The 21258-nt window shown below is 32.8% G+C and overlaps 1 protein-coding gene across 1 annotated transcript; it reads right to left on the bottom strand.

Annotated features, from left to right (window-relative positions):
• Positions 1 to 13721: 13721 nt before the first annotated feature.
• Positions 13722 to 17783, bottom strand: LOC101497995 (uncharacterized). The gene is made up of 2 exons (XM_004508982.4): positions 15075 to 17783; positions 13722 to 14337 (listed from the first exon to the last, which is right to left on the bottom strand). Exons 1-2 carry the CDS (start codon positions 17659 to 17661, stop codon positions 13907 to 13909), a joined length of 3018 nt encoding a protein of 1005 aa, XP_004509039.1. The 5' UTR covers positions 17662 to 17783; the 3' UTR covers positions 13722 to 13906.
• Between the last annotated feature and the right edge of the window lie 3475 nt (positions 17784 to 21258).

Genomic DNA, 21258 nt, shown 5'->3' with positions numbered 1-21258 from the left:
CTATATTATCACTATGTTTCATATTAAATGTGTCATTTATAATATATATTTATATTGTTTCATATTATTAGTATTTTTATATTATCAATTAAATATTATTAATATATTCTTATTTATTATATGTTAATGTCAATTTATATAAATTTTCCACTAAACTACAGTTAATAAAAGTATTTCAATAAATGAAATTAATATATTTTTAGAATTTTGCTCAAGCTAAATAAAACAGTTATATGATATCGTGTTCAAAATATATTAACGTTTTTATTTAATAATAGTGTACCAAAAATGTCATTTGCATAATGTAAACTTTTTCATAAAAAATGTCAACTTATTAATGCAATTTTTTATAAACAAAATATATAAAAGGGATTACAAAGGTAATCCACACCTAATACAAATGTAAATATTACAATAGTGAATGCTAAACACTTTAAATGATTCACAAACCAACCACGTATTAATCGTGAAACACAAGCTACAATCTTTGACATTGTTGGGTTTTGGGCTCCCTTCCTATGTGGAGAAAGGTTCAATATGTGCAAGTCCATGTGTTTCACTTAACCAAGTGGAGAGAGGTCAGATTAGTGGGAGAGAGAGAGCTGAATTCAGAGAGTGAGGCAAAGAGAAAAGTGAGAGAGGAAGAGCAAAACCCATTTTCGCATAAAACAAAGAAGCTGCACTAGATTCGCGATTTCACATTCGTTCACCTTCGGATCGGGCTGAAATTTGGACAGCAGGTTCATGACTCATGGTACTTCAATCTGACCGGTTGGATCGTCGATCAGAGGTATGAGGTGGGAGAAATTGAGCTCGGACAGTAGCAGTTTTTTCTGGTTTTTCTGTTGAACTTTGTTCTCAATTTCATGCTTGTTTTCTCATTGTTTTGGCTGATTGTTGTGTTGGTTACCTTGCTGTTTTTGGCTGGTTACTGAGCACGAATTTGTGCCATATTTGAAACTCTCTTGTACCCATATTTTGATCATAGTGGAGCTCTATTACTGGCTTGGTCCCGTGGTTGTTTACTTCTCACATTGAGAAGGTTTTTCCACGTTAAAAAATTATTGTGTCCTTTGTGGTAGTGATTTTAGTTGATGTGATTATTTGTTGTTGCTCCTCACAGATTCTTACAAGTTTGGGAAATTGATTATCCGCTGCATATTGCTCTGTTAGAGTTGTTATTGTTATTTGTTGTTGAATTTTCCATCAGAGTGGTATCAGAGCTCTTTGGTTAAGGGGCTGTTTGACTTGTTTGAATGATGGAGGCAAATACAAATAGAATGATTTGTTTGAATGGCACTAATTATCACTTATAGAAGGGAAAAATGAAGGATCTGTTATTTGTGAAGAATTTGCATCTTCCTGTGTTTGCTAGTGAGAAGCCAGAATCCAAGACTGACGAGGATTGAAGTTTTGAACATTAGCAGATTTGTGGTTTTATTTGGCAATATGTAGAAGACAATGTTTATAATCACATTGCTAATGAGGAACATGCAAAATCCTTGTGGAAGAAGAATGAATCTTTGTATGCTTCTAAATCAGGGAATAATAAGTTGTATTTGTTGAACTCCTTGATGAATTTGAGGTACAAGGAGGGGACTTCTATTTCAGATCATTTAAATGATTTTCAAGGGCTCCTAGATCAATTGTCAGGTATGGGTATCAAATTTGATGATGAAGTGTTGGGACTATGGCTACTGAATACTCTACCAGATTCTTGGGAAACTTTTCGGGTTTCAATTACAAACTCAGCTTCTGATGGTGTTGTCTCTTTGCAAAGTGTAAAGGGAAGTGTTCTTAATGAGGAGATGAGAAGGAAGGCACAAGGTACTTCATCTCATTCCGAGGTACTTGTCACTGAGAACAGGGGCCGAAGTCAGGACAGAATAGCAGAAGTGCGTGTAGAGAGAACAACAGAAGTAAGTTCAAGTCCAGATACAAGAATGTGGAGTGCAATTATTGTCACAAAATGGGGCACATACAAAGGAACTGCTTCATATGGAAAAGGGATAGCAAAAACAATAACAGCAAGTAGAGAGATACAAATCATGATGATGATGACCGTGTTACTACTGCTACCTATGATGATCTGATTATCCTCCGTGACTATGGCTCAGTCAATCTTGTATCAGATGAGAGCATGTGAATTATTGATAGTTGTGCTACACTGCATGTTACACCAAGGAAGGAGTTCTTCACATCTTACACTTATGGTAACTTTGGAGTGTTGAAGATGGGTAATGATGGTGTGTCCAAGGTAGTTGGTATTGGTGATGTTTGTTTGCAGACCAACATGTGAGTGCAGTTGTTGCTTAGAGGAGTCAAACATGCTCCAAATGTTCGCTTTAATTTGATCTCTGTGCAGATGCTTGATGATGGTGGTTATGATAATCACTTTGGTTCAGGAAAATGGAAACTCACCAGAGGTAACTTAGTTGTGGCCAGAGGGGAGAAAATTAATAAACTGTATTGGACTAAAGCATTGGTTGCTAAAGACAGTGTGAATGCGCAGTTGTTGATTAGAGGAGTCAAACATGCTCCAGATGTTCGCTTTAATTTGATCTCTGTGCAGATGCTTGATGATGGTGGTTATGATAATCACTTTGGTTCAGGAAAATGGAAACTCACCAGAGGTAACTTAGTTGTGGCCAGATGGGAGAAAATTAATAAACTGTATTGGACTAAAGCATTGGTTTCTAAAGACAGTGTGAATGCCATGGATATGGAGGCTTCTTTGTGGCACCACAGGCTTAGTCATATCAGTGAAAATGGGCTGAATTGTTTAGCTAAAAAGGATGTACTTCCGGGTTTAAAGAGTGCAGAGTTGGAGAAATGTCCTCATTGCATGGCTGGTAAGCAGACTAGAGTATCCTTCAAGAAACATCCTCCCTCAAGGAAGTCAGAGTTGCTTGAATTGGTGCATTCTGATGTTTGTGGCCCGTTGAAGGTAAAGTCATTTAGTGGTGCACTTTACTTTGTTACTTTTATTGATGAATGTTCCAGGAAGCTTTGGGTTTATGCTTTGAAGACAAAAGACCAAGTTCTGGAGAAATTCAAAGAGTTCCATGTTATGGTGGAGAGACAGTCAGGCAAGAAGTTGAAATGTATTCGTACTGACAATGGTGGTGAGTATTGTGGACCATTTGATGTTTACTGCAATCAGCACAATATCAAACATGAAAAGACTCCTCCTAAAACTCTTCAGCTGAATGGTTTAGCAGAGAGAATGAACAGGACATTGATTGAAAGAGTTAGGTGTATGCTTTCTGAAGCAAAGTTGCCTAAGCATTTTTGGGGTGAAACATTGTACACGGCAGTGCATGTTATTAATATGAGTCCTGCAGTTGCTTTGAATGCTGAGGTGCCAGACAAGATTTGGTTTGGCAAGAATGTCAGGTATGATCATTTGCGTGTCTTCGGTTTCAAAGCATATGTGCATGTTCCAAAGGATGAGAGATCCAAGTTGGATGAGAAGACAAGACAATGCATCTTTATCAGTTATGGTCAGGATGAATTTGGCTACAAGCTGTATGATCTAGTTGAGAAGAAAGCTGTTAGAAGTCGTGATGTGAAGTTCATGGAAGACCAAACCATTGAAGACATTGATAAGATGGAGAAGACTACACCTGAGATTGATAATGGTTTGTCTGATGTTGATCCAGTTCGGATGCCTATACATGATCTGGATACTGCTGAAAATAATGTTCAGAATGATGAGCAACATGGTGATGTTGGTGATCAGCAGCTTGGAGATGATTTTGATGTTCCTAATGATGATGCTGAAGAAGAACATGAGATGTCACAAGATGAGGATCTTGGTGATGCTCCTGAACCACCTCAAGCTCAAGTTTGGAGGTCTACTAGGCAGAGGAAACCATCCACCAGGTATCCTTCTGATGACTATGTTACCTTGACTGATGGAGGCGAACCTGAATGTTATGATGAAGCCATGGAGAGTGATGAAAAGAAGAAGTGGTTGGATGCTATGCAAGATGAAATGAAGTCTTTGCATGATAATCACACTTTTGATTTGGTGAAACTACCTAAGGGAAAGAAGGCTTTGGAAAACAGGTGGATCTTCAGAGTGAAGCAAGAAAACAATTCTACATCTTCAAGATATAAAGCCAGATTAGTTGTGAGAGGTTTCAGACAGAGAAAGGGTGTTGATTTCAATGAGATTTTTTCTCCTGTGGTGAAGATGTCATCCATTAGAACTGTGTTGAGTTTGGCTGCTACTCTTGATTTGGAGGTAGAGCAAATGGATGTAAAAACTGCTTTCCTTCATGGTGATTTGGAGGAAGAGATTTACATGAAGCAACCTGATGGTTTTCTTGTTAAAGGCAAAGAAGACTATGTGTGTAGGCTCAGAAAGAGTCTATATGGTTTGAAGCAGGCCCCGCGTCAGTGGTACAAGAAGTTTGAGTCAGTTATGTGTGAGCAAGGCTACAGGAAGACTACTTCTGATCACTGTGTCTTTGTTAAAAAGTTTGCTGATGATGATTTCATTATCTTGTTATTGTATGTTGATGACATGCTTATTGTTGGGAAAAATATTTCCATGATTAACAGGTTGAAGAAGCAATTGGGCGAGTCATTTGCCATGAAAGACATGGGAGCTGCTAAGCAGATTCTTGGTATAAGAATCATGCGTGACAGGAACAAGAAGAAACTTTGGCTGTCACAAGAACACTATGTTGAAAGACTGTTACAGAGGTTCCAGATGGAATATGCTAAGGCTGTAAGTACTCCTCTTGCTACTCATTTTAAATTGAGTACTAGTCAGAGTCCTACCAATGAAGCTGAAAAATCAGATATGCAACGAGTTCCTTATGCATCTGCTGTGGGTAGTTTAATGTATGCAATGGTGTGTACAAGGCCTGATATTGCACATGCTGTTGGTACAGTTAGTAGATTTCTGTCTAATCCAGGTAGAGAGCATTGGAATGCTGTGAAATGGATTTTGAGGTATCTTCGTGGTACTACCAGTTTGAGGCTTTGTTTTGGAGGTGATAAGCCTACTCTTGTGGGATATACTGATTCTGATATGGATGGAGACATTGATTCCAGAAAGTCTACTTCAGGCTACTTGATTAAGTTTGTAGGGGGAGCTGTGGCAATGCAATCCAGATTGCAGAGATGTGTTGCATTGTCCACTACTGAGGCAGAGTTCATTGCCATTACAGAAGCATGCAAGGAATTGTTATGGTTGAAGAAATTCTTGCAGGAGCTTGGTTTTGTTCAAGATAAGTACTTGCTATTTTGTGATAGTCAAGGTGCAATTCATCTTGGTAAGAATTCAACCTTTCATTCTAGGTCCAAGCACATTGATGTTAGGTATCATTGGATACGCGATGCTTTGGATGCTGGGTTGTTGGAATTGGCCAAGGTTCATACAGATGATAATGGTGCTGATATGATGACCAAGGCATTACCGAGAAGCAAGTTTGAAACTTGTTGTGAGATCGCTGGTTTGGCGGTCACCTACACATAGTTATGAGGGGGAGATATGTTGGGTTTTGGGCTCCCTTCCTATGTGGAGAAAGGCCCAATATGTGCAAGCTCATGTGTCTCACTTAACCAAGTGGAGAGAGGTCAGATTAGTGGGAGAGAGAGAGCTGAATTCAGAGAGTGAGGCAAAGAGAAAAGTGAGAGAGGAAGAGCAAAACCCATTTTCCCATAAAACAGAGCAGCTGCATTAGATTCGCGATTTCTCCTTTGTTCACCGTCTGATCGGGCTGAAATTTGGACAGCAGGTTCATGACTCATGGTACTTCAATCTGACCGGTTGGATCGTAGGTCTGAGATGGGAGAAATTGAGCTCGGACAGTAGCAGTTTTTTCTGGTTTTTCTGCTGAACTTTGTTCTCAATTTCATGCTTGTTTTCTCATTGTTTTGGCTGATTGTTGTGCTGGTTACCTTGCTGTTTTTGGCTGGTTACTGAGCTCGAATTTGTGCCATATTTGAAACTCTCCTGTACCCATATTTTGATCATAGTGGAGCTCTATTACTGGCTTGGTCCCGTGGTTGTTTACTTCTCACATTGAGAAGGTTTTTCCACGTTAAAAAATTATTGTGTCCTTTGTGGTAGTGATTTTAGTTGTTGTGATTATTTGTTGTTGCTCCTCACAGATTCTTGCAAGTTTGGGAAATTGATTATCCGCTGCATATTGCTCTGTTAGAGTTGTTATTGTTATTTGTTGTTGAATTTCCCATCAGACATAATTGTTTGAAAACTTTATGCAAGTCATTATTGTTTGAAAAACATATATGAGACTGACTTTAAGAGCCAAAGATAACATTTTATAACTGAGCAGCCTCCTACCCGTTCAATCGCAGTATCGCACATTATTGACCAATCTTTTAATTTCTTGTAATTGATTAATTTCCCATCGATAAAGAATGATAGTAATTAGCACTAAGAGAAAACACGTTAGTTAAAATACTAAGAGAAAATATTGATGCATAACAATATATTCATGTCACACTATGTCCATGTCAGTCTAGTAACACCATTGCCATTTCAAAATTACAGCATCGTTAAACAATTCAATGTTCTCTATGACCAACCCTCCACCCTCTTTTGGTTCACAAATTATACTCCAACTAATTTAACACAATTTCTTTCTATATTTAGTATCACCCCAAATAAAATTTCTCTCAATTGTGATTAACAATTATTTTTTCATTTTAAAAAATGACGGAAAATATAAAAGTAGACTAAAGATAACCCAAGTTATTCAAACTATAACGTTTTCCTCATATTTTCTAGAATGACTTAGACTTCTTGAATTTGCAAATTTTTTCTCTTTAATATTTATTTAAAAAAAATTCAAAATATCTTATTTGAAAGAAAAAAAAAAACCAAAATGCACTGCTTTTTTAATTTTCACTAGACTATATCTCCAAGATGCAACCATATGAAGCAAAAAAATAAAAATAAAAATGAGTCATGTAGTTGATCATATCATGAGAATATGCCTTCTACTTATACATTTTTTTCTTTTATATTAAGTAATATAAAAGCTAAAATGACAGATAAATCATTAATTAAAAATGATTAATAATAATATAAAATTAGTAGAAAATACAAAAAAATTAATATAGAGACTAAGTAGAGTAGTTATTAACATTCGTACAATATTATAGATTATGATCGAATATTGATCTAATTTAAAAAATATTAAATTAAACTGAGATAGTTATTTTTAAGGTGTCGTCCAAACCAAATTAAATTCAAATTCCATACTTATAACTTCTGCTCTTTCATAAACTTAAGACACACAGGGTGGAATATAATTGTTGAAGTTGTTCAACAAAAAACAAATCGTTGAAGTTCTACAGAGTAATACAATTTTGATTTTAATGACAACAATTTACTCTTTTAAATTTCCACATCACTCATTCATCTAAAACATTAAATACTTGCGATCCAAAAAATTAAAAATCCCCATAATACAATCAACTACATGACTCAAATTTTGTTTGCTTCATATTAAAAGGCCAAAAGGTATGGCAATTATATATATATTTTAAAGTAGCTAGGATTATTTCGGAATTTTTTATTTTAAAAGGGGTATTAAAGAAAAAAATATCGGATTTGTACCAACTGAAATTTCCAAAAACTTAAAAGGGATTGGACCAATAGAACTAGATAGAAAAGTTTATGTTGTCCTCTCAAAAATGTCTCGAAGATTAACACAAATAATACTGTTTTTTGCAATCCAGCTTCCTTCACACACCGGCCATAATAGTGTCATCAACGAATTGACGAAGGAAAATCAATTGAGCCACTAATCTTGTACTAGTGTAATTAAACTAGATAAGAGGTTATTTAATTAATAAAATCAAACGTTAATTAAAATTAACCAAAATAATTATTAATAATTAATTAATTTAATGTACTTATAATCAATTAATTGTATTAAAATTAACAACTTTAAATTATTTGAATCAAATACATCAAATTTTACCCTCAAATTTTTATTTATATCTAGAAATGTGAAGGGAGTATTATTTTGTTGGAGGCCATGTGCACCAATCAAGTTACACATAGCCTTTACCACTTTCTTTATCACTCTTTTAATTGCCTTTTTGTCACCTTTTAAATACAGTAATTAATCAAAGTATAGAAAAAGAACTCAATTTAAAGTTTTGCATTGAAAATGTTCAAGTACATGATTGTCGTAAAATCCCTTATCAAAATGGTGCTACATTTTGAGCAGGAAATGGACAAGATGTATTATTATTGCAATTATTACTGGAATTTCTCTGCAATAATAAATGAAGTCAAAGGAGAGTAATGGGATGGAGCAATGAATGATGATAATGCCAATTGAGTGGGCTACCACACGAACAATCAATCAGCTCAACTGCATCTACAAAGTTGGAATTGTACCTTTTTATTTTCAAGTGTTCAACTTTTATTGCATTTGGCTAAAGGCCTCAAGTCTTGTTGACGACATAAATAGGAACCTTATTATTGCTATCAATTTCTATTCAAGTGGTTAACCAACTTTTATTAAAAACATAGTTTAAAATAATTTGAAATTACTTGAGGTCTATTCCCTTAAAAATCCAAGTGTTCAAAAAACTTGACTATATCAATTGATTATTTGGAGTGTTAAGAAGACGTGGCTATCAATTGATCATTCGCATCTACTATTCTACTATTCTTTTAAAATTTTCATAAAATTTCATCTTTTTTTGTTATTATTTCATATAAATTGAAAATTTTATTCAACTTTTAATACATACAAATTTTTTCTACAATTTTAGTCTCTAATGTTGAGTCGATTATTATGACGTAAAGTGGTAAAAACTCAATAAACTAAAATAATGACAATCTAAATCTAAAAATTGATTTTATAACTCATTATTTTTCAAAATACTTTTAGTATATGACATGAAGTGTATTTGGAGAATTTGGTAGCGTTGTGATAAATCTTGATTTATTGTTGACTAAAACTATTGTGGGGATTAAAAGTAAAAGAAAAAAATTTACGAACTAAAATCAAAATTTTATAAAAATTAAAAACACATTTAATTCATATATTATTAGAATATATATATAAATAAATAAGTTTTTAGAGGGAGAAACCTTGATCACATTGAATAAACAAGACTTTTTATGTTGTCTTCTGAAATTTCCTGTCTGTCTATAGTGCTTTGTAAAAATACAAGGGGCTGGGAAAGTAATAGAAAACATAGAAGACACGAAATGCCAATTCACTGTACACACATATAGCGAATTTCTCTGAATCAATTAAATGACAACAGCAACATCGGACAAAAGAAAACAGTAAAAGTGTGAATATTAAAATAAGAGAGAATAGTTTTGGTGATTTGATATTGTATGTATGGACAACCTAATAGGCCCAATCAAACAGAAAACTTAATTTGGAGGAGAAATCTTCTTTTGACAAATTTTCGGGAAATGTTGTTTGTCACCTTGGTACCAAATCATCTTTATGTCTTTCATCTCTCGAATTCTTACCTTTATTTACGCCCCTGTTTTGTTTTTCACGAGAATTATATAATATTAAAAGTTTTTTTGGTACAAAAGATTTTGTCATATGTATTTGGTGTGTTCAGTGTCAAGAAGTTCTTCCCAATTTTAGTAAATCATAGAGTAATAATGCATTTGAGTGCTTTTCCACTTAGGATTCTTTGAAATCCAATTACAGTCTCTATCACTTTGATTTGAATGTCCAGCTGGTTTAGATGTTCTATACTACATTGAATTTGATTATGGTTCACACTTCAAAGCAACCATTGCTAAAAATTAATTTTAAATACATTGAATTAATTTTATAAATTGATATAGGTTAAAAAATAATTGAACATAAAATAATATATTTTAAACAGGAGTTTTGAAATTAAGAATTAAGCTTGAAGACAAAATCTTCAAATTTCAAGTAGATTATACAAACATAATCAATTACATCCTTTTAGAATTAGTTTTCTCTCACACAAAATTGAATAGCTACATATATTTTTTATTTGTTGCAAAACCCAAGAGCACTGACAAATCCATAAATTTCTTTTGACAGAAGCATTAAAATAGTATATATATATTTTGACTAAAAAAAATATTATTAATTCTAACAAAAATACATACCTATAATGATTAAACAAATTTAAAATACATAATTTTTTTTACAAATTATAATTATTTCCTATGAAAGTTTATATTCTTAAAATGTTCAATAACTTTTTATTGTCAACACTATTAAAGTGAAAAAAAGTAGAAATATAAACAACTATAAAGTGTAATTTTAACTAGTGTGAGTGTGTTTAGTACATAAAAACATGTCTGATTGGATAAGCAAGCAGTGAGTGGAGTTAGAATTATAAAACCTTATGCGACTTCAAATAAAAATAATAATATTATCAAAAAAGAAAAAATACTTTTTTTAGGGGCAAGAGCCCTCACTACCAATACAATACAATGAATTCGTCTCTGCTCAAGAGTTAACCGATCAATTAATTATTATCTTTTAGTGGTGATTTTGTTTCTCTTCGAGCGATTATGTTCAATAAGAAATTTTAGTCTTCATTTGTGTGCTCCTTAACTCTATCAAAATGTGTGTGTACGGTGTTTTGATTTTTTGAGAACTATTAGAGTAAAAATATAAGGAATAATTGAATGATAACAACAAAATGCAAATAGAAATAACTTGTTTAAATGTTTTTAATTTAATTAATATCATATTCAGTCGTTTACACATTAAATCACTCTTAACTCAATTGTTTACTCTTCTAGATTAATAATTTAAATTATATAAATATTAAATTAAAGAATCTTATTAATGGTTATCCTAAAGACGTTGATTAAGAAATCTTAAAAAAAAATATTTTTTGATAATACATGTTAAACATTTTCCAACATAATAAATGAGTCATATTTCTAAAAGTATCTCTTTTAGCTACTTTTTATCCTTTTCATTACAAAAATTATAATATCTAGAACGACAAAGATTCTTTTTATAATGACTAGTACATTAATTTAAATATCTTGTAATCTCTTTAAATTTAATGGTAACTTTCTCTCTATTTGTCAAAAAAGAAGGGTAACTTTCTCTCCATGCTTTGTACTAATTTTATAGTACCAGGTATGGTCCCATAAAAAAGGCAACCCATATCTATATTTCTAATTTTTTTTTTAAAGTGGTTTGATCTGATTTAGCAAAAACACTACTCTAGTAGCATTTTTTACATAAGGTGATCAATTTCTCTAGAGTCCATTAATCTTGAAAACTAACCATAGTTAAAGAAATCATTGCTCACAAGTGGCCCAATTTTTCCACTAGTATTGAATACCATCACATCCCATCACAATAGTCATAGCAAGCATAATCAATATGTCTCCATGCAATGTCGTTTTGGTTCCAGCAAATTAAAAGCGAGTACCCTTGTCACATTTTCTTTAGTAAATTCTGAAACTGACCCTCATATTCTAAAATCAACACAACCAAACAAGCAGTACAATGTTGTCATGGTTTTCCCTTTAAGAAATGGCAGGGGGCAACCTGGCCCCAAATTTTTGAATTTCACATGCGTATTTTTATTCTTAGTTAATGACTCACACCAACCATAGATCAAAATGGCACCACAATTCACCTCTTAGTTTTAAGTTTTAACCGTATCGGGCCTTTCCTTATTGTTTGGTAGCTAGATAGCTTTACCATTTTAGGGAAATAGGTTTGGACACTTACCTAAGATGAAGATGAATCTTTTACAACACTTATGTAACGTTTGTAGTGTGTATAACTTCCATTGTTTTCTAAAATTACAGTAGTACAAAATATGTGCCAAGAATTCACGTTTAGGATTATCAATCCGTAACTCTGAAGTCGGCAACCAACTATCTATGTATCCAACAATAAGTAGGGTCATGGCGCGGGTTCAAATTGAAAACCCATCTCGAAGTTTCTACTCTAAAAGAATTATCTACCCTAAAGACATTGATTAAGGAATTCATTTATATTAAAAGAATGATTGAAATGTTCTCAAGCTGAGTTATGCCTAGGTTTCTTTAGTATTATCTATTATTATTATTTTTAATATAAAAAATTAGGTTATTTATTCGTCGTCTTAGTACGATGGTATGTGTTTTTTTTTATCTTGTTACGGTGTTCTTGGATGCAAATATAGATGTTATTATTGTTATTGTTAGATCATCTTTACAAATAAAAAAGTTTGTTTGTTTGTTTTTGAACCTGTATAAAAAAAAAATTATGGTTGCGTTATAGGAGTTAGATCTCCGTTGATTGTAGCCCTCTTAGTATTGGTGTTTTATTTTTATTATTTTTTTATAAAAGAAATTACATATTGGAATAAAATCATAAACTTGAAGATTAATTGTATATGTAAACACCCTAATCAAATAATGAACCATTACATTAACTTGTCTTATAGAGAACCTACCATACATTCCAAGGATTTTAGAAAAAAGGTAGGTTAAAAATGGAAGGAAGGGTGGACTACATGACTAAAAAATATTTGGGAAGTTTATTTTCCTTCGTAATACAAAATTCCTCTAATTTTAAAGAGCTAAAAATGTAAATTAGAGAAGGATTTAGAGAATTTAGATAAATTCTTTGATTTTTTTTATGATATTATTATACTCTAAAAATAATCATAAAAAACATTATTTTATCATTTTCTATAAAATCATTATTTTAAATAAGGTGAAAAATTTCTTTGTGTTTCTAAAGCCCTCTCCTCCAAACTACATGAGCTTTATTTTCTTTTCTTTTATTTCTTTTTCTTGTTAATTATCTTTTTTTATTTGTTGAATAAATAATTATATTAAGAATTCAAATTAGAGAAATCGACCCTCTCAATGTCTATAAAAGACGAATTCGACATAACTATATCAAAATCTACGCGACGAACCTTATATACAATGAAGATCAAAATCTACATAATGTTAAATGGAGGTATAACTACGATGGATTATATAACAACCTTTTTGGAATCAAATTCAATAATAACATAATGCAAGTTCGGTTGAATAACAATTTTAAGACTAAAGAGAACTGTTCAAACTTATGTCATTAAAGTGTTTAAAAAAGTAAACTTTCTAAAAAGCACCTAAAGAAATCTTAATGTATACTCACATAAAATTCATCTACAAGTGAATCATGTATGGTCAAATACATCTACAAGTCTAGCTACTATCGTTAATGTGATGAGATCAATTAATATCCTCACTTGTATTTTCTTTTCCTTCGCATATAAACTGAATAATATGCTAAAAGAAAAATAGAACATTTTAATCAGCCTAAAAGAGACAAAATTCACACTTTAGTTTTAAGTAGTACAGTACCCCACATCTAATTAATGTTTTGTTTGTATATGTGTCTTAAATTGAGGATAAAGGTTCTCTCAATAGTTTTAATTATATATATACCCTGCATCTAAGTTTTATTGTTTGTATAAACCCCAAAAATAGATTTTGGTGATTCAGAGCCTCTGGTCGCCGCCTGTGGGTACTGAGACTTGATAAATAAATAGTATTACAAACCATATCACCTTGCATTAATACCTAACCCCCTAACACGTTTGTGATATTGCGTGTCCTTTTCACTCTCCCTGTCAATGGTACCCACAAAAAGAAACAAAACTTCTCACTACTCCTTTGCACAGGATGAGACCCTTAACATTAACAATAGGTCCGGGTGCCATAAACTAGTGATTTGCAAGAAGGCAAAGACAAATATAGCCAAATACACCCACCAATAATCCAACTGTACAAATTACAAACCCATTAAGAAAATAAATATCCAAACATTAATACTACTTAATACTTAAAACCCCACCCCCATAATAAAAGAAAAACAATACAAAGGCACAAGCTACATAACCGAAAGGAATTAAATAAATAAACAAAACAAAGCCCACTTCATATGCTAAGAAGATCTTTAGGTTCTTTAGATGGAGACTCTAAACTGTTTGATGATGCCAAAGAGGGTGATTCAGTGATAGTTAATGTTAAATCTTCAACATGTTTTGAGGTAGGTGGTTTAGGAAGCTCAGTAAGCATTTGAACAACTTCACGCATAGTTGGTCTCTCAACAGCTTGTTCTTCAACACATAACATTGCTACATAGAACACATGCATCACCTCATGAAGTGGAACTGAGGGAAGTCTTGGATCAAGAACTTTTAGAACACCTTCTTTGTTTGAATCAGTCATTTTTCTCACCCATTGAACTATGTCCACACCATCGCCAAATTCTCCAACTGGTTTTCTCCCTGCTACGAGCTCTAATAGTACCACCCCGAAGCTGTACACATCACTTTTCTCGTCTACTTTCAATGTGTAGGCATATTCTGAAATCAAAATCTCAATTTCAATCAATGATCATAGACAAGCAATAAGTGGAAATTATTAAGTTAAACAAAGTGACAAAATCAAAGGAAATCGACATCATTTTCCAATTTCCAAACTATTGAACTTGTATAACCATAACTACAGGGATTATTAATCCAATTGTATATTGGGGGGCCTATTATCAAGTATCAAACAAGGCATCTAGAATCCAAGCGCACTTGGATTGAGATGACCTGGGTCTCTTCTAGCTTAATCAGAGATCTTGGGTTCGAATCAAGCACTGGAAATGCAACAGTGTTAAAACTCTTGAGGGAGAGCTTTACTACACATAATGGTCCTACCCGACTCAGAAAGAATAGTCTCAACATTTGCGTGCGGATTTACCCAATTTACACCAAAAAACAAGGCATCTACAGCAGAATTATCTACTATTTGCTTTAAGTAGTAATAATAATTGGAAGCATACTAATTTAGTGGAAAACTCAAAAGAGATCATTAGTGCTTGATAGGAAAAAACAAAACATGGTAGACAAAATAGAATGTTAGGTTTATTAAATTAGTTAATTAATTAGGGGCATCATTTCAGAACAATATCTACAGTTTCCTTCTACACCTAAATCAGTGTTGTTGAGTCAAAAGAGACCGACTTAGATTGAAATTTTGCTTAGGAAAAGACAATTAACAACACAAGTTAAACAAAACAATCATCAATTATATTGAATTTTGAATACGTTACCTGGAGCTATGTATCCATAAGAACCAGCAATAGCAGACATGCACTCAGACGTTCCAGAATCTTGCAAGAACTTAGCAAGTCCAAAATCAGCAACATGTGCTTCAAAACTTGAATCAAGTAAGATATTGTTTGATTTCACATCGCGATGAACAATAAGTGGTGAACAATCATGGTGTAAATAGCAAAGACCCTTTGCAGCTTCCACAGCAATTTTATACCTTGTATCCCAATGCAAATGACCTCCTTTCTTACCATGAAGAACTTCACCTAAACTTCCATTAGGCATGTACTCATAAACCAATAGATTTGTCTCATGGTTTGAACAGAAACCCAGTAATCTAACAATGTGTCTGTGTCTAATTCTCCCTAAAGTTTGAATTTCAGCATTAAAACCATGATCATGAGAAGAGCCTCTACTCATTGCTGGTAACCTTTTCACAGCAACAAGATCTCCATTAGGCATATCACCTTTGTAAACAATGCCAGCGCCACCTTTTCCTATAATGTTATCCTCTTTCAAACAATCAAGAACATCATCAACGGTGAAATCCAACCGTTGAAACGCAGTTAATTTCCATGCACGAGCTTTACTAGCCTTTTTCAAAGATCTAGCTTTGAATATTGTAGCAACACCAAATAAAGTGGAGCAAGCAAGCAAACCAATTACAAGCAAAAGCTTCACAGTTGAAGAGAGTGGACCTTTAACATGAGGTTGATGAGGACCATTAACAATCCCATCTTTGCAACGACCCAAATAAGGACCACAAAGTTCAGGGTTACCAAGGAAGGAAGTGTAGTTAAAGTAACTAAATTGACCAGTACCAGGAACCAAACCAGTGAGATTGTTGTATGAAAAATCAACAGAAGTTAAACTTTGCATTGAAGCAATAGAACCTGGAATAGTACCAACAAGATGGTTCCTTGAAAGGTTAAGGTAATTCAATATCCTCATACCAGTGATTTCATTTGGAATCTCACCAGAAAGTTCATTACGGCTAAGATCAACGAAAGTTAGAAGCTTGCAATGACTAATCTCAGGTGCAATAGGACCCGAAAACTTGTTATGACTAAAATCAATCTTTGAAAGCTGTTGCAACTTTCCAATCTCAGAAGGGATTTTACCTGTGAACTGGTTTCCATCAAGGAGAAGCTTTTGCACACTGGTGAAGTTTCCAATGGAAGATGGTAAAGGCCCAGAAAGCTTGTTGTTGGAAAGAGTAACTTGACCAAGATTTGGTGACATTGAAACAGGTTGAGGAAACTCACCAGATAGAAGATTATCTTGAAGTTCAACTTGTGTGAGTTGTGGAAGACCAAAAAGCCCTTTTGGAATTGACCCATTAAGAAAATTTTCACCCATACGAATCCTACTCAAAGACTCACACTTTCCAAGTGAATCTGGAATGGGACCAAATAGGAAATTCCCTAAAGTTATCAAAGTTTGAAGTTTGTTTCCGAAACACATATAAGGTGGTAGCGAACCGGTTAATTTGTTTGAAGAAACATCAACAAGTGTAAGCTTTCCATTTTTCCCTAAACTCTGAGGAATGCTTCCGGTGAAGTTGTTTTCCCAAATCTGCAACACTTCAAGCGCTGGCATCTCTCCGATAAACTCAGGTATAGCTCCGTGAAGCTTATTTCTGAAAAGATTCAAAAGAGTAAGATTCTTCAGCTCTGCAAAACTCGCCGGAACCTCACCGTCGAACGCGTTGTTAGACAAATCCATTGATTTCAAGCTCTTTAGGTTTCCGAGCTCCGGCGTAAGAGACCCAGAAAGCGCATTCACTTGAAGAAACAGTGTATCCAAGTTCTGAAGCTTTCCAAGCTCCGGCGGAATCTCGCCGGTTAATCCACAGTAAGCAGCGTCGAACCTCACCATCGCCGACAGGTTACCAATCTCCGGCGGAATACCACCGTCGTAGGTATTATAGTAACCAATGTAAAGCTCACGGAGGGAAGTTAGGTTACCTATCTCCGGCGGAATGGGTCCAGAAAGCTCATTGCCGGAGACAGCAAGATACTCAAGATGAGGCCAGGTTCCATACTCCGGCGGAATTTTTCCGGTGAAAAAATTTCCACCGAGATGCAAATGCCGGAGATTTTGCATGCGAGTAACAGAAAGAGGAAGAGTACCGGTCATGTTATTATTGTAAAGATCAAGAACATGAAGATTGGAGAGACGGGAGAGCTGAGAAGGGAAAGTACCGTTGAAGACATTGTTGGAAAGGTTAAGGAAACGGAGCGAATAAAGAGATGAAAAAGAAGGAGGAATGGGGCCGGAGAATTTGTTATCAGCGAGGGAGAGATTGGAGAGAAAAGGGAGGTTGGAGAGGTGGTCGGAGAGAGTGGCAGTGAGGGTGAGTGAAGAGAGGTCGATAGAAGTGACGTGGCGGTGGGGACCAGTACAAGTGATGCCGTGCCAGGAACAGTGTGTTGTGGATGAGTTCCATGAGATGAGGGAGTGGGTTGGGTCGTCGGTGATGGAGGAAGATTTGAATGAGAGTAAAGTTTTGTGTTCAGAGATGTAGGTTGTGGAAACTAATTGGAGTGAGAGGAAGAGGATGAGGAGAGATGGAAGGATGTGCATTTTGTGAGATAATTGCTAATGGGAACTGAATCACTCACTGACTGAGGACTGCACAACAAGCTTAAGGCTGCTCCTTTTCAACTCTCATCTACAATACAAACCGCATACAGACAACATCATCAACAATTTCTATACCCTTTGCACTATACCAATCTATATTTCTTGCTTCATTATCCATTTATTTTATTTTTTTAATAATTAATTTTTAACATTAGTTTTAGAATCTGGTAAAAATAACATTGATGTTTTATTATTGTTTATTTAGAAAAGTAATTTTTCATTCCTAATAAAATGCATATTGTTAAGTTAAATCCATTTAAGAACTATTTTCTTCTATTTTAAATATAATAGAAAGTGAATAACAAAAATGAATATATTTAACTTAAATTTTAAATTAAATACATTAATTTTTATTAATTTTACTTTCTTTTATATTTTAATCATATAAAACATATTTTATAATCATCCATAAAAGAAAAAAAATTAACATATGGTAGAAGACAAATAAGTCACTAACTTTATATTGAGATCTAATACTCTCTATTATTTATGTCTATCCTCTTACGGTGTGTTTGGGAGTTTAAAAGAGGATGAGAGATGAGATGAGACTTTGAAAAAAAAATGATGAAGTGGAAAGAATAAAGGCTTTGGAAGAAGAAGAAGGGATTTCAAGAGTTTCTTCCTAACACAAAAGTTCTTTGTTGGAGGAGTATTGAATTAAATTTGGAGAATTTTTTAGGGTTTTAATAAATTTTTCAAATTAAATTTATGTTATTATAATACTCTCAGTATTAATCATAAAGATTTATTTATCATTTTTTTATAAAAGCATTCTCTCAAAATAGTGAACAATTTATCTATTTTTTTTCTCTACTACCCTTATAACTCCCAAAAAGAGTCTTAAAGAGTATTTTTTCAATTTCAAACTCAAATCAATTAATATACGGTCTTTGATCTTTCTAAATTAACCATAAAATTTGGTAGTCTTTTGATAAATGAAGATGATGTTAATAATCGTGGAAATTATATTTGACTTTCAGAACCGATACTTAAAAATAAACAAGTCATATCAAGACGAAGAACTATCTAATGTCTAGCTATTTGAAAACCATATATAAAACATGAAAGAAAATTAAATTTGTATAGAAACCATTTATATAATAATTAAAAAAAAAAAGAGAATAAATGCTTTAGATAGGTAATTCAAATGAATTGTGAATATATTATCATGAATTGTGATATATATGAGGGGAAGGACTATTTGCTTCCATAATGTTCACAGTTCATACATTATTTGCTTGACTCATGATGCAAAACACATGCACCCTTTTGATTCCGATTCCTAATGCCCGGATGAAAAGCCAATAATGCAGGAACTGCGTGTTGTTGTGACATTAAACACTCCGAACATCCGCGGCAATTAGGAACCAAATATGCATAACCTTTTAATTGGTTTCACTTTCAATTAGTAGGTACCAAATTTGTGCCCACTATGAACTTGTCCAACTCAAGAATCAAACAAGGATCTTAATTGACGAGGACTGTGCCTAGGCATGTAGGTTAATGCCCCACATTGATTAGAAACAGTAATGTAGCATAAATCCTCCTAATCAATCACAAAGTCCTTAGTTTCTATCACGGGGGTGATTTTTGTATTTTGGCCACTAAAGTTAGATTTTGTCCTTAGAAAAGTGGTGGCCTTGATCCTTGAATCCAAGATATATGCATCAATGGTGGTCACTTCAGGTTTCTACTAATAATTAACTACTTACTTTATTGCAAGAGGTCAAATTTGTCCTTATAATCTCCTTTTGATTAACCATTAAAGCCTCGTTACGTGCCATACTTTACCAGATTTTTTTTATAAGCATATACTTTACCAGATTAATCATGATGCGGAGTATTAATCTTGTTTATGTCAGTATCTGCTAGTTAATCACACTGCACGTGATCGTATGACTTAAAAGTTAAAACAAACAAACATATTTAATTTGGGGTTTAGTCTAGCTAGCTAGGAAATTTTGGGTACCCTTTCAAATCTGTGTAGTTTTTATTTTTTCTTATGAGAAGGGTGTTTGGAGATATTGAACATTCATAGTTAGATTTAAAGGAGTAAAGATTTAAATATCTAGCTCTAATAAATCTCAATTAAATTGTTCCTTCATATTACTATAATACTATTTTCAAATTACAATAAATATTAATTAGTTTTTTACACAAATACTTTTAATTAAATGTATAAGAAGTAAATTATTTTTTTCTCTTATAAATTGAATGATAGTTTTTGAAAAAAAATGTAGGTTATTGTTATTGATATATTTAATATAAAAACAATATTTCTTAATTCTTGTAGATTAATAAGAGATATTTTATATATATAAACACGAAAGTAGTAATATATAGACACTATATATTGTTTCACAATAGTAAACTCCCTATAAAAAATAGAGTAGTGTGATACACAAGATTCGATAGCTGTAATTGAAATAAGATTTCACTAAGAACAAGAAAGAGTATGAACAAATTTTGTGAGCCCAAAGCTCTTTCCATCCCCGAAAACACGTTGCATACTATCCATTTGATACAAAATTTAAAATGTCTTGGATGCTGTTCCTTTTGTCTGCTTTCACTTCTTGGAACCCCAAATTGTTCCTCTAATTCTTTCGAGAAAAAAAAAAAAAGAAAAACTTCAGTTCTCCCTGCTGCCTTTCTTTCGATAATGTACTCTATCCCATTTTTGGTTTATAAGTATGGCAAAAGATAAAATGTGTCTTGTTAAGAATGGGGATTGAGAAAGAAAAAAAATTGGAAGTCGTGTAATCTATATAAAATCGTATAAAGTACTCATAATTTGTTTTTTTTTTTTTTTTCTTTTTGTTTCTTAACAAACTTTTTAGGACACTTAATTAGCATACTCTATAAATATGTCGTCTATGAAATAAAAATTTGATTTATCTAATTTTAATTTAAAATCAGATAATTAGTTTGAAGGTAATTAGCATACTCTATCTTTTTGTTTATATTTTAGTTTGAAGGTTACTGTTTATCTGCAGTAATTATTTACTTCGATGAATTTAATTTTTTTTTCATATATATATATATATATATATATATGAATATACATATTTAAAAAAAATTAATTAATATACTTTATATAGAAATTTATACATCAAAATATTTTAATTTTTTTACCGATATATTGGTTAGTTTTTTTTTAAAGGATAAACATGCAAAAATTCCTGATTTTAATTGTCATTATAGAGTATTTTTTTACCTCACAATATTCATTACTTTTATTTATTTCACGTATATTAAAAAATAATTATTATAAATAAAACAAAGGGAATAATAATTTTTCAAAATTATTTTTTTTGATTTATTTTTGCCTATCATTAATGCAAAGTAGAATTGTTACTTTGGAGTAGTGTACATAGTAATTGAATTATACAATTCAATAAAATAATTAAAGTTATATTGAATTTAATAGTAATGTAGTGTGGATTTGAATTCTTGCACGTAAGATTGAAGATTTAACCGAATAGTTTTATCAAATAATTAAAGTGGTGAAGTAAAAGAAAAATAAAATAAACAAACATA

This window comes from Cicer arietinum, chromosome 7 (assembly GCF_000331145.2).
Source record: "Cicer arietinum cultivar CDC Frontier isolate Library 1 chromosome 7, Cicar.CDCFrontier_v2.0, whole genome shotgun sequence".
Classification (NCBI taxonomy): Eukaryota; Viridiplantae; Streptophyta; class Magnoliopsida; order Fabales; family Fabaceae; genus Cicer; species Cicer arietinum.
This window is presented reverse-complemented; position numbering and strand designations above follow the sequence as displayed.